The sequence below is a fragment of the Adelges cooleyi genome, unplaced genomic scaffold (genome assembly GCF_023614345.1).
Source record: "Adelges cooleyi isolate 19-005CV unplaced genomic scaffold, UGA_ACOO_1.1 ACOO_flye_CR_arks_rails_tigmint_CR_PRNA_23, whole genome shotgun sequence".
Taxonomy (NCBI): Eukaryota; Metazoa; Arthropoda; class Insecta; order Hemiptera; family Adelgidae; genus Adelges; species Adelges cooleyi.
This window is the reverse complement of record NW_026095893.1, coordinates 1,951,204-1,964,638: the sequence shown is the minus strand read 5'-3', so window position 1 is coordinate 1,964,638 and position 13,435 is coordinate 1,951,204. Positions and strand designations below refer to the sequence as shown.

Sequence of the window (13,435 nt, the reverse complement as noted above, 5' to 3'; positions counted from 1 at the left end):
TAATAGAATTGAAATCATTGGCGAAAATTAAAATAACAAAATACATCCTAAAAATAATTTTGTTATCTTCCTTATTGACTGAAGAAACTAAAATAGTTATGTTTGTAATGACGTTTGCAAATGTTATGCAAGTTTGTTATGTAAGTAATAATTACTTTATTTTGTTACATTATAACATTAACTATTATGTTTGTTGAGTAGAATGTTTTATATGCTCTTATTTTAATTTTAGCACGTTACCTGGCTGCCTGGCCCGCATATCACATTTAAAAATATCAAGTCTAGTTGGTATTTTTGAATGGGAATTAGTTTTCCTTAGTAAAAATACAAGTGAAAAAAACCCAAGATCAAAACTAGGTAAATGCCAAAAAACAAAAGAATAACAACAAAAATGGTCCTTCAGCATACTGATTAAAATATTATCAAATGTCTGATAAATTTGAACATGTTTTATTGTAACAAAACAGTTATTCTCGACTTGTTCATAGTAATTATTAGAAAACTAAAAAACAATCTTTTAACAATATAGTTAAAAATATTAGGTTGTATAAACTATGACAACATAGCTGTTATAGTATTACAAAATTCTAATATAAAAGCATTGATCACAATTAATACAAATTTCAATTGTTAATAAAATGGTTGTATTTCAAATGCTACAATCTTAAACAAAAACTGTAAATATACTCAAATAGAAAAACTAATAAAACTAGAATTTTTATTTTGTTTAATTCTATATTGAAACTATTCTATTATAAATTAATAGCTTTTCAAACAAATAACATAATAAAATGCTTCATTAAAAACAATGTTATAAACTTAAAAAGAAATAAATGTCTAACAGTCTAAAAGAATGTATCGTTTCAAAAATAAAAATTGAATTACTAAGAATAATTAAAAAAATGGAAATTTTGTAGTGCTGCACTAAATTAGTACATACCTCTAATTAAAATGTCAGCCACATTATTATAATCACAATTATTTAAATAAGCATGTTTACTTATATAATGTCCAATACAGGAACAACAATGTTCATCAAGTCTTAAAATTGTAAAAAAAAAAAAAAAAAACAACAATATAGAATTTTGAGTAGTACCGAAAAAATGCTAGTAGGGTAATTAATTTAAACAATTTTAAAGCGGCGCCACGCAAAATGATAAAGTGGTTCAGTAACAACTAAATTTTTTATGCAGACTAGAACAGATAGGACGGTTGTGTAATGTGGCGTTAGAGACATTTGAATTTTAATAAGAGGTCTGTTTAATAACAGTTGATCTCAGCTTGGATACTTTGAGTAGAACGAGACAGTTAGGTCGTGATTCTTTAAGGAACACGTCTTATTTGTGTCTTGACGCCATTCGCCTAACTCTGTCAAGTATTTCAATTCTTTGTGATTTGATTTGCTTGGCGATTTCTATATATATATATAAAGAACAAAAACAGTTTTAGTGATTTATTGAAAGACACTCGTAAATTATTTAATAAATATTTACCTGATTAGTAAACATAGTAAGTACAAATTTATCGGGTTGGAATGTTTTTAGTACTTTTGTGATCAACTCTTTGTATGAGCATTGAGGAACATTAGTCTCAAAACTCACATACGAAAACTCTTGTTGTGGAGTAATATGAATTGTCATATAATGTCCCTATAAAAGAAACCATTCACACAATAAGAATTATAATAACACAACTTATTTTACAGTCAGTATGATAATCAAGTATAACTTGGAAAAAGATGTGCAAAAATTATTTAAACAATGAAAAAGTCACGGAGGACTGAATAATAATTGATAAATAATGAACTATTTTTTTATTCATAAATTAATATGATTATTAAAAAATAAAAATAATTATTCATGAATGAGGTTATTGAATGCAAAGAAATAAAAAGACCAGTCTTAACTTAAACTTCTTCAAGTTGCAGCGTACAATAATATTTAAAAGCTTAAAATAGAGTAAAATTATGCTACTAAATAAAATATTTATTGGCGGAATATATGTATAGGCAGAGTGACACACAAGTGGCAAAAAATATATAAGGAGCAATATTATTGAAATAAGATAGTAACATGTAAATAATAAGAAGATGTAAACTGATTAGTATGTAGGTGCATGACTTATATGATAGGTGTGGTATAGGCGAAAAATGAAAAAAGAATAATTGTAAAACATCTTGATGTTCAGAATTTTTGGAATTTTGTTATAAACATGAAAAACAATAATAGCTACAACTATGAAATTTTGAGTCACTTTTTTTAGTATATAAAACCGAAAAATTCTTTGAATTAAAAAATGTATAAAGAGTCCAAAATAACTTCCACCTTATTATATATTATATATATGGGGGGGGGGGGGGTAATCAGATACACTTTACGAAAGTAGGTGAGGGTCTCAACATCGATTGTAAATTGTATATTTATAATTTATATATATTTATTTATTTTTAAGTTATATAGAAAACTTAGATAATTAACAATGGATGTAGCAAAGGTCGTACCATCTATCCTAAAGTATGTCTGATATAAACCCCCACTTTTTACTATATCATAAAAAACATTTCTAAGTAAAAAATTTGTTGTGCGCACCTAAAACCATTAGTCAATCATAGTCTGTTTTGTAACAGTAAGGCATGCGCAGTTATGCGTTTTTACCTGAAATTTAACGGTAGTGGGGGGCTTATATTGAACACAGTCCGGCATATGGGCAATATCATGTATCATTAAATCCATTGTATATGATCTAAGATATATAATGAGTACAAAAATTGTAATAAATGAAAATAAAATACCTCTTTAGCAATACCATTCATGGAATAACCACACGGATCAAATAGGAAGTCGTCTATCTTCATATTAGGTAATAATTTTTCAATTCCTGACTCCTATAAATACAAGATAAATTACATAATTATAATTACAGCAGTATTAATAATGATTCTTCAATATATTTTCAGCATAGTATCATATAATTTACTTGAGTGGCTTGAGTAGCGTTAGCAGATTGCTCTTTAGTAAATATTTGCATTACTTCAGGATTTAACTGAGACATTAGAATTTCCAAAGTTTGATCGGAAGTTTGTTTTTCTTTTGTAAAACATTCAACGGGATGTAATGCATATAAATACCATGAATCTCCACTTTTAGTTGAATGCATACATCTTGCCATACCGGCTGTACAACATGTTTAAAAAAAAATACTGTATTTTTTGCATATTATTACTAAATCTAAAAATAAGTTTTACATACTTCCTTTAAATATTATATCAAGAGCCTGTATTTCCTGTTTGAAATTCCGATGTGTATTCTTTTGAAGTTCGGGACGTTCAAAGTTTTTGCGTGAATAAAACACATCCTCTACCTCGTCAAACCCAGTATACTCATGTACATATAATAATAAAGGTTTAATGCATTCTATTGGAGTGGTAGTGCCACATGTCTTTAATATAAATTGGCGTTTTGTAACAAACATGCTACTTTCACTGAAAATGATATATTAAGTTAAACTGATTATCTTTATTAATTTGATGGCGAGTGGCCGAGTGGGTAAAGCGGTAGTGTATTAGCGCTCACTGTCGCTGGTTTGTCACCCGGTCATGGCCACTCTGTTTGCTAGACAAGCAATTGTCTAATTAAAAAGGGCCACCATCCCCCCTCGATAGTCTGTCGATGGACTGACGATCCGCGTTAGACAGCAAATACAACAAGAAACCCCAGCGGTGGGCCCTAAAGGCCTGTAAAGCTGTCTTACTATATCTTTATTAATTTATATTGCTTTAATAACTCTTTATAGTTTCATATAATGGCTGTACTCAAACAAAGTAAAAAAAACTATAATATAATGGTTTGCAGGACTGTAGTCAGAAATGTATTTCATCGAAAGGGTATAGGGCACTGAACATTACAGATGACTATCGGTGGATGGTCTATCTTTTATTTTGGTTTTTTTTTATTTGGAAAACTATATTAGCTAGAGCGTAAAACGTGAATCTTGCCCGAAACTATCCAGACCTCAATTTGCCTTATTAGACATAATATGTAGAAAGAATAAGGAAACAACAATTATGTACAATACATTAATTGAGAATATTTTACCTCAAAACATATGCATCAATTTCATCATTACTAGAACAGCTGATAACTTCACAACTGGCATGTTTCAAAAGATCTTTGTACTTTTCTCTGAAAGAATAATAGGTACATGACAAAGTAAGTTAGGTTACGTAAACAAATTTGTAGGTACAAAACTATATTTTGAAAATTTAGGTAATTTTTTTTTTAAGCCAAAGTGTGATATATAATATATATATATATAATATATATAAATACAATATATATATATATTATTTTATGTTGTATCGTACAAAAGTCACAGTTATTAGTATTATTGTATAATATTAATACTGAAAACATTGTTTATATACTTGAAATAGTTGATATTGTTTATCATTTGTTTATCGTTTCCTCTTAACTGATATATACTAACAAATGCAAGTTTAAAAGAATAAACTAGTTTTGAAACTACATCAACTAATTGATGTAGTTTTGTATAGCTTTGAATTTGATCTCAACATTTAAAAAATTAAAGTATAATTTTATCAATAATATTGTCATTGGGCCGACAACCCAATATGCAAAACTCAGTAGTTAAGAAACAACCACAACAAAAGTCTTGGATGAACAAAGAGTTTCAGGATTTTAAGACCGGAATATGAAATGTAAGATCACTATGCAAGATTGGAAAACTGACAATGGTAGTATCTTAGCTTGACAGATACGGACTGGCTTTTTAGCGGTTCAAGAGACTAGATACCTAGAATAGAAAATCTAAAAACACAGAAATAAACCTTTTTCTACTATGAAGGTAACTCACATGAGAAAGGTGTCAGCTTTCTAGTAAGCTATTATAGTATACTGTCTACCATCACAAAATTTGTACCAATAAATGATAGGATGTACTACATAGTAGTGAAGGGTAGATGGTTCGATATTGCATTTATTAATTGTTATGCCCTAATAAAGGATAAAGATAACGAGACTTAAAACAATTTTTATAGTCAGCTAGAAACAGCCAATGGCTCTCTTCCAAATAACATGAACAAGGTAGTGCTAGGAGATTTTAACGCGAAAGTTGGCAGAACAATGGTTTAGGCCGGTAATTGGAAATCAAAGTTTACATAATAGATCTAATAACAATGGTGAACGACTTATATCTTTCACGACGACAAGAGGTATGACAATAAGCAGCACGCAATTTCAACATAAAGAGTAAAAACATCCACAAACACACGTGGATGTCGCTGGGAGGCTTTGTAAAGAAATAGAAACGAATGCTAAAACATCTTTTGGTAGATAATAGATGTAATTAATTTATTTATTTAATGACATGACGGGTGTTAACCAAAATAGAGTATTTAAGAGAAAAAAAAACATTAAAATAATAATAACGTAACTAAAATTAAACAAATGATAATATAAAAATATAAACTAAATAATAATAACATAAATGCAAAAATAACAATGATATAATCAGGTAACATATAAACTAAAAAAACCTAAAATTACTTACTAAATCATATGCCCTATTCATAAGAAAGGGGATATTATAGACTGCAAAAACTATAGAGGGATATCACTACGACACCTCATACAAGATACCGTCAAACTTACTGTTTGCCAAACTAAACCCATAAGGTGAGGAAATAGTCAGAGATTATCAAGCAGGACTCAGATCAAGAAGGTTAACAATGGACCAGAACCACATCATTAAACAAAAAATGGAAAAGTGTTACAAGTACAAAGAAGCGTATGATTCCATAGTAAGAGAAAAGCTATCGGTGACAATGGAAGAACTAAGAGTCCCTATCAAGTTAATTAGACTGATAAGATCATGTATACAAAACTCAAAATGCAAAATTAAGTTCAATGGCCATATATCAAAAGAATGTTAAAACAGAATTAAGACAGGGAGACACGCTATCTTCTATGATTTTTAGAATCAGTGGTTAGAGGATGGTTTGAAACTTATGTAGGGATTAGACTACTTTATACAACTCCATGTCTTTATTATTATCATTCACATACTTCTTCTTTGGTCAACCTTCTACCTCACAATTCTTCAGCATTAATCTTTTAATTGTTTTACTATCCCCCTCTATCCAAACCGTTTGTCTATTCTTTCTCATTTTTCCACAACTCTTAAACTACATCTTATTCCTAATTCAATCTAAATGATTCATTGAAGAATTAGGCAATTCCCATAGAAATTTGTCTATGACAAATAAACATGATATAATCTAGTAAAACCATTTGCTTTAGGTAAAATAAAAGAAAAGCGTGTAAAAAAAGTAATACATTTATTTGCTTTTAATTAGACTTGTAATATTTTACTTAATAGTTTTGAATTTATAGAAATTGTGCAAAGGAAAATTGTTTTATTTAATTATTTTATTTTCATATTGTCAGACTTTATAAAGTACAATATATTTATTTGAATAAATAATATATTATACTTCTATTCAAATTTATGTGTGGATATTACTTTTTAACCGTTTGTAGTAAGTACAACAAAATATCAATATACAAATATTTGATAAACTACAATGGCGAGTTGTATAAAACTGGGTACATGTCATAAAATTGATGTTGTATTATGTGTGATAAAGGTACTTTAGCATTAACCTATCAAAGACAATGCTAAAAAAAAAGTGATAGTTTAGACATTCATAAACCAATATGAATATTATAATCAGATAAAAACGTATTTGATGAGTGGCCTGTAAGCATTAATATATTGTAACATTTAACCTTCACTTAAAAAATAATAAATGTATTTTTCATAGGTTTTGGTGCCAAGTGTCATTGGACGTATACCAGATTTTGCACTAAAATAAGTACGAAAATATTATTATTTTTTAAACAAAATAACCAGCTTTTAGAACAATAATGATGACAATACAAATTTAAACATTACGTGTGACATTAAAGTTTTTATTTTGTTTCATTTTTACTTACACTTGAAACCATAACATTTATAATATTATCACTGTTCATAGCAGTTAATGGAAAATCTTATTAAAAAGTAATTCAGAATCAATGATATTTTTTTAAGAATGTTCTAACAAAGGACTAATTTAGTTAATAGATACAATGTATTAATTTAACTACTTAAACATATTTGATATTTTTTTATGGTTTTCTTTACATTTTATTTATATTAGGTTCATCTAACTATGCAACAAATTGAATTATGCTCACTATACTATAACATAATTAGAGCTATTTCTGTTATGAAAACAATCACAAAGAAACAAAATAAATTAAATACTTCATGTTTACCAAACATATTATGTTATTATACATACGTTTTCAGTACATGTTGTAAGTTATATAATATGCATGTAGGAAATTTCAAAATAAAATTCAGATGGATAATTAAAACAAAATATATAACCTTTTTAATCCTGTTTTAGTGTTTTTTAATTAATTAATTTACCTAACCTATTTTAAAGAGGTTTTTAATTAAATGTTACATATTAATTAATCATTTTTAAAACAGAAGTATACTTTATTTTGTTGTAGATTGTAAAGTGTTCACTTAACCGTGTTTTTTTTTTAATGAATGGTAGGTATCAACCAACAATACAATCTTATACTCTAATCCCTTATAAGTATCCGCAACAAGATAGAGATAAATAAAATATACAGTTCATTAATCTACTAATGGGTACTTGTTGGTTATCTGAAATTATGTATTTAAAACATTTATTTTACTTAAGTACTTTCTAGATTTCCACTAAAATAGATTATATTTTAAAAACATAATACATTTTAATTCAAAATTAATTTGTATAACATTTTAGCTTGATCTATTTTAAATGTAAATTTTTTATGTTTTTTCTTACTTTCTACTAAGGACAATTTATTGTTTAAAATACACTTTTTAAATTTATTACAGTACATTAAAAACGAACAATGTAAGTTGTTTAATATTGTTTTTAAATTACAAAAATTGTTTTAAGACAATGACCACTAAAGGCAAAATGGACCACTTGATTGCTAACTAATAATAATGATAATATAATGAAAATAAACATTATTTCGTACAAGAACCAACATTAGATGATCACAAACATGTGCCCAACCAAGAAGAAAATAAATATTTTCATTACAAGCATCGAATTTACGGACCTGTCTACAGTTAGGCAAAAAGACACAATTGAAAATTGGGAAGTTGGGCAATTATTTATATTAAAAGCAAATTATTGAAGTATTTATCATTTTTCATTAGTACCATACTCATTTAAAAATTGCATTAATTTAAATACAAGCATTGAGTAATAAATCAAAAAATTGATTTTCATTCTCCTAAAAAGCCTAAGCTCTAAACTAGTGCAATTTTGACTTTCAGCTGCCGATACATGTATAATAAAATAATGGGTAGTTATTATTATGTTTCGTTTCTAACAAATTAAATTTAAATGGCATTTGAAGAAAACTATGTTGTTAATTACTAGGTAAAACATATGTAGAAACTATTGTAAACAGTATTAAAGTATAAAAATAATTTTATATAAATTTAGAAATATTATAAAATATTTTATCACATCTATCTATTTCATGCATTTTTTCTAAGTTTTTATTAATATAAATAAGTAAAAATGTTTTAAAATCTATACAAATAATGAATAATTTTGAATTATGAATTATTTGAATAGCTACATACCTACTCCCATAAACATACAAAGTCTAATGAACCATAAAGGTACAACATTACAACATGCAAATAATAATAAAGAAGGAGGTAAAAATTTACCTTGGAATTTTTCTCAAGTCACCATTTTCAACCTGACCGTCCTGGCGACCAAACCATATTTCCAATAATTTTTCAGCTCCTTCAAAAAAATCGTCTTCAGCCATTGTACCTTTAATCAAATTAATAGCTCTAGTAAAATTTAAATTTAAAATTAAATGAACAATTGCCGGCTGCAGACTACAGTACTACAGTATACCTGTAGACTGCAGTAGTACGTCGGCATAAAACCGCCGAACAAATGGCTTGTGTTAAGTGTAATCTCAACGTCCACTACCAAGAAACTTATAGAACCTTGTGACCCTGGGTTTACACTTACAGAGGGGGAAATCTAAGATAACTTACCACTTTACTGCAAGACGTGGAGTTATAAACACTAAACAGCCGACTTAATAAATATTTGATGTTCAACAATAATCTCAGTTCACCTTCGTTAGCGATACGTAAAAAGATTACGGCAAATTCCGACGTTAAAGTTATCGATTTTCCAGGGAAACAAAATAAAAAAGTACCATGAAAAAGAATTACCTAACCTTACATTAACATGTGATAATGATATGATAAAAATTAATACATTACATTTTTTTTAAATATTCAATAAAACAAACAATTAACATTAATAAAACATTAAAACGTCCAATAAACTATTCACAATAAAATTATTGCAAAAGTTCGTTTCTTATTAATTAATTTAACTTGTCGATTTTTTCTTTATTAATTAAAAATGCTTGAGCCTTGATAACTCTTATCAATATTCAATAACATACTGAAACCTTCAAAGACGCACATGGTAGTTATCTTTCATTGACTATTTTGTAATTAATAACTATTTATAGCAATGAATAATACATTGTTAAAGTATTTTTTACACTTTATATTTCGATAAATCGATTTTATCTTCGATGCATAGCTGAGAAGATATTTTTTTTACAATGATGTGTTTTTACTTTATTTCTGTGTGAGTCCCACAATTTCTTCTAAAATGCTGAACATTGAACATCGTACTTGGAAGTTACTATAGACCAAAAATGTTTACCCCTTTTTCTTCCAAATCCAGGAACACCCAAAAAAAAATACATATTTTTCGCTTTTTTAGAAGTTTTGCGATGCAAGGTCTGAAAATTAGACCAAAAGTAGATCTAGAATGGGGATATAACATATACATACAATTTTCTAAAAAATCTGTAATCAAACTTTTTTTTTGTTATGGAAAAACCAAAAAAGGGGAAAATTACACTGACCGTTGTCAATTTCTAGGTTGCTATTTGTGTGAATCAACAGTCATCAGGTTTTTGAATTTATTTTCATTATATTGTAAGTAACTTTATATGAGTAACTGGTCAATAAATTATTAAAGACAGACGATCAACCCTAATCGTATGCACCCTTACACTAAAACTACATTTCAAGTACATTATTGTCATTAGGACTTAGGTACAATGTTTTTATCGATATTTGTAAATTGTTTCTACCATTACAAAATCGCATCACTTTCAGTGGTAATGATTCTTATAGAGTCGTGACAAATAATGTAATGTAATAACAAAAGTATTTATAATCAATGGTATTATATTCCCCATACAAGCCAAAAATCGTTTGTATAACTAAACTTCTGATACAGAAGTTCTGTATCTGATTTTATCCATAGGTAAGGATGACGCGAATGTATCATTTGAATTTGATATTTTCTTCACCAGCAGCTGTTGTTTGCTCTGCTTCGGTGAGAGGCGAGGCATCAGCTCTAATTGTTTAGATTTAAGGGACAGCAATGTGCCTTGACTGCAAAAACTTCCGTAATATTTAGCACATATTATGTTGGCAATTGAGGCTTTTAGAGGGCGCGGCATATTTTTTAAATTGATAACTTCAATAATTACTGCATTAAACCAATTAATTTTTTAATTAATTATATTCGTAGATCATTTTTTACCTAATATACATGAATATTGAATATAGATAGGTACACAAATGACTTGATTTATATTGATTAATCTATATGGGTTGGACCGTGCAATGGACGTAGGTAAATTATTATGCTATATTATTAATTAAAAAAAGCCCTCTCCATCATTATCTGCTAGTTACTGAATATTACAATGTCAATTTCATTTTTTACATACATTTTTTTCGAATTTTATTGTATGGTATTTGGTGTTATGGTATTACTCGTAGTCATTATTTGTTAACAACAGTTATGTTTGTATAAAGATTATTTTTGAAAATTGAGCACGTATTGTATTTTATGGAGATAAAAAATAGGTAAGATATCGATTGACTTTAGCAAAAGAGACATTAAGGTTTCAAGTTTCAATACAATGAATAAAAACTATTTTTTCTAATCGTAACATTACAAATAAATCATAGGTTATTCTATATTTATTCAATTCGATAGCATCCTTATTTTATTTTGACATCGATAAACCTCATGTATCTATTTATTTATATCACAATAGTTCAAATGATCACGTAATTTAATAATAGTATAATACCAACTTACACAAAACATAACTAAATTAAACTAGATTAAATAACTGATAAAGTGGTAAATTATTAACTTATTAAACTCCCGTTCCTGTCATTCTTGCAATTCTTTCCTTTCCAAAGAGCTCTGACTTTTCAGTTTAATTTAAGTTTATATTATTTTAACTTAGTTTTACGCGCTCGCTGGTTATTTTTTTTTGTCCTTTTCTATAATTTTATATTTATCGTTTAAAACCATATGTCTGGAAAATGTCAATAAATAAAAATGAATGAGGTAGGTATACAACTTTGTATAATATTTCGAAATGGTGATGTCTAAAATTGTTTACCTTCCGTATAGAATAATTCAGAATGAAATTTAGTTTTTACAATGTAAACAAAAAAGTGTCACTACTCACTATATCTTCTCATTTAACAATAAAAAATATTATTTCGTGTTTTTTGTTTTGTTGTATGCATAGGTATATTAACACGTGCGATAATGAATATTAAGATGATCGCCATTATTTTGTTTGTCACGCATTTATTTTTATAACTGTAGAGTAATACTGTTAATATATATCTAGTAAAAAATTGACTCTACGTGGCAATTGCCGAGTGTTGGTCGATGTAACCAAAACGTGAAGCTATAATAATTAGTGGCTGAACAAGTTAAACAAAGATAAAATGTAATTAGTATTTGAATGTATTTATTAAGAGACAGAAGTGAAAAGATAGGCAACATTTGACAAGGCACAATCTAGAAGCCATTTTATTATAATACTTAATTAAAGATTAATTGTATATAAGTTTGTTTAATTCCATAACTTTTAAGATTATTTCTCCGAGTTAAGGCGCAATTTTGATAAAAAAAAAATAATATTGTAGAAGTCATTTTCTAGCCTGTTTAATGAAAGAATTTCCTTATTGTTTTTCTTTTATAAACAGCTTAAGTCTAATATTACAAGTTTACTTATAAGTCGAATATTGGAGTCTAAATTAGGTACATTGCTATAAACAGGTATTCTATAGGGGCTAAATATTTGATTTTTATTTAATAACTAAAAATAACTAATTACTAATAACTAATTGAGTTAAATTTATTAGAACTATAAAACAAATAAAAGTATACATTTAGATAAATGCGTGTAATGCATTTTATAATAAAAAATGACGTTTATCTTTTGATATTTAACCACAGAATAACCAGAATAGATGGACAATAAGAACTCGAAATCGGTAAAATTGTTGAGAGCATCAGTGTTGCCAGAAATCAGTTATTATTACAAATTATTCATTGCTGCCGATCTAATTTCGAAAATTTCCCGGTTAGGATGTAGCAAATCTATCCATCATAAGTACCCATGTAATTCTTGGAAAGTGTCTCTTCTGGTTATTCTGTGATTTAACCTTTGTTTTTACTATTTTCGATAAAATAATTAGGTTAAATTGTAAATGTCTGTAAATGCACACCATATTTATTGTACAGAATAACATCTTAAACCTACATAAAAGAAAGATACAAAAATATGTCGAGTGTCATCATGATCATTAGGTGTCTTTCAATGACTACCACAAGTATGACTATTTTTTTTAAAATGATATGTAAGGTAACACTTTTCCGTGCGATTATCAATATACAAATATTATTAATCATTAAGTATTGATTGCAAGTAAACAAAAATCATTTTAAGTGTTTAAATAAAAAATATTATTTATATAATAACACTATATAATTGAATAATTTATAGATTCGTCATTTTAAAGGGGCCTGATCGAGGATGTAGTTTAAAAGCCTACCATACACGATCAATATTGAATGACAAATACCGCTATTTTAACCGCAGAACTCGTTGTGCGGGGGCAAGGTTTTTTGGAATGTACTCGTAGTAGAATTACAAAATTTGTATAGTACACAGAAGAGAATCTATATCGTAGGGTTTTAATTTTTTTGATAAAAATAATCACCAGTCACCACAATCCAAGTTATTCGTTCGTAAAGATTATTTTCTTTTCTTTTTGTTTCATTTGTTTATGAAAAGTTAGTGATTATTATTATTAAAAAAAATATGCTATCGCATCGAAGCTAAAATAAAAAACACTGAACTCAATATATGGAACGCGTATTGCCGTCATTCGGTCAAAGGTTCCCAAATGATAACAG

General features: G+C 27.5%; 1 protein-coding gene across 4 annotated transcripts; it reads right to left on the bottom strand.

Moving 5' to 3' along the window:
• Window positions 1-636: 636 nt before the first annotated feature.
• LOC126835828 (S-adenosylmethionine decarboxylase proenzyme 2) lies at window positions 637-9,296 on the bottom strand. Of its 4 annotated transcripts, none has more exons than XM_050568669.1 (8): window positions 9,011-9,107; window positions 8,815-8,923; window positions 4,095-4,181; window positions 3,249-3,481; window positions 2,977-3,182; window positions 2,792-2,884; window positions 1,494-1,649; window positions 637-1,414 (listed from the first exon to the last, which is right to left on the bottom strand). In XM_050568669.1, the coding sequence occupies exons 2-8, from the start codon at window positions 8,916-8,918 to the stop codon at window positions 1,277-1,279; spliced, it is 1,017 nt and encodes a 338-aa protein (XP_050424626.1). In that variant the 5' UTR covers window positions 8,919-8,923; window positions 9,011-9,107; the 3' UTR covers window positions 637-1,276. The 4 variants fall into 4 exon arrangements, with proteins under 4 accessions (XP_050424626.1, XP_050424625.1, XP_050424624.1 ...); XM_050568668.1 differs by lacking the exon at window positions 9,011-9,107 and adding an exon at window positions 9,157-9,296 and having other exon boundaries at window positions 638-1,414; XM_050568667.1 differs by having other exon boundaries at window positions 638-1,414; window positions 8,815-9,068.
• Window positions 9,297-13,435: the final 4,139 nt, after the last annotated feature.

Coding starts and splice junctions, on each gene's coding strand:
- LOC126835828 (XM_050568668.1), bottom strand. CDS start 8,918: ATGGCTGAAGACGATTTTTTTGAAGGAGCTGAAAAATTATTGGAAATA. Junction 3,183..3,248: donor TGATATAATATTTAAAGGAA/GTATGTAAAACT, acceptor TTTTTTAAACAT/GTTGTACAGCCGGTATGGCA. Junction 1,415..1,493: donor TTACTATGTTTACTAATCAG/GTAAATATTTAT, acceptor ATATATATATAG/AAATCGCCAAGCAAATCAAA.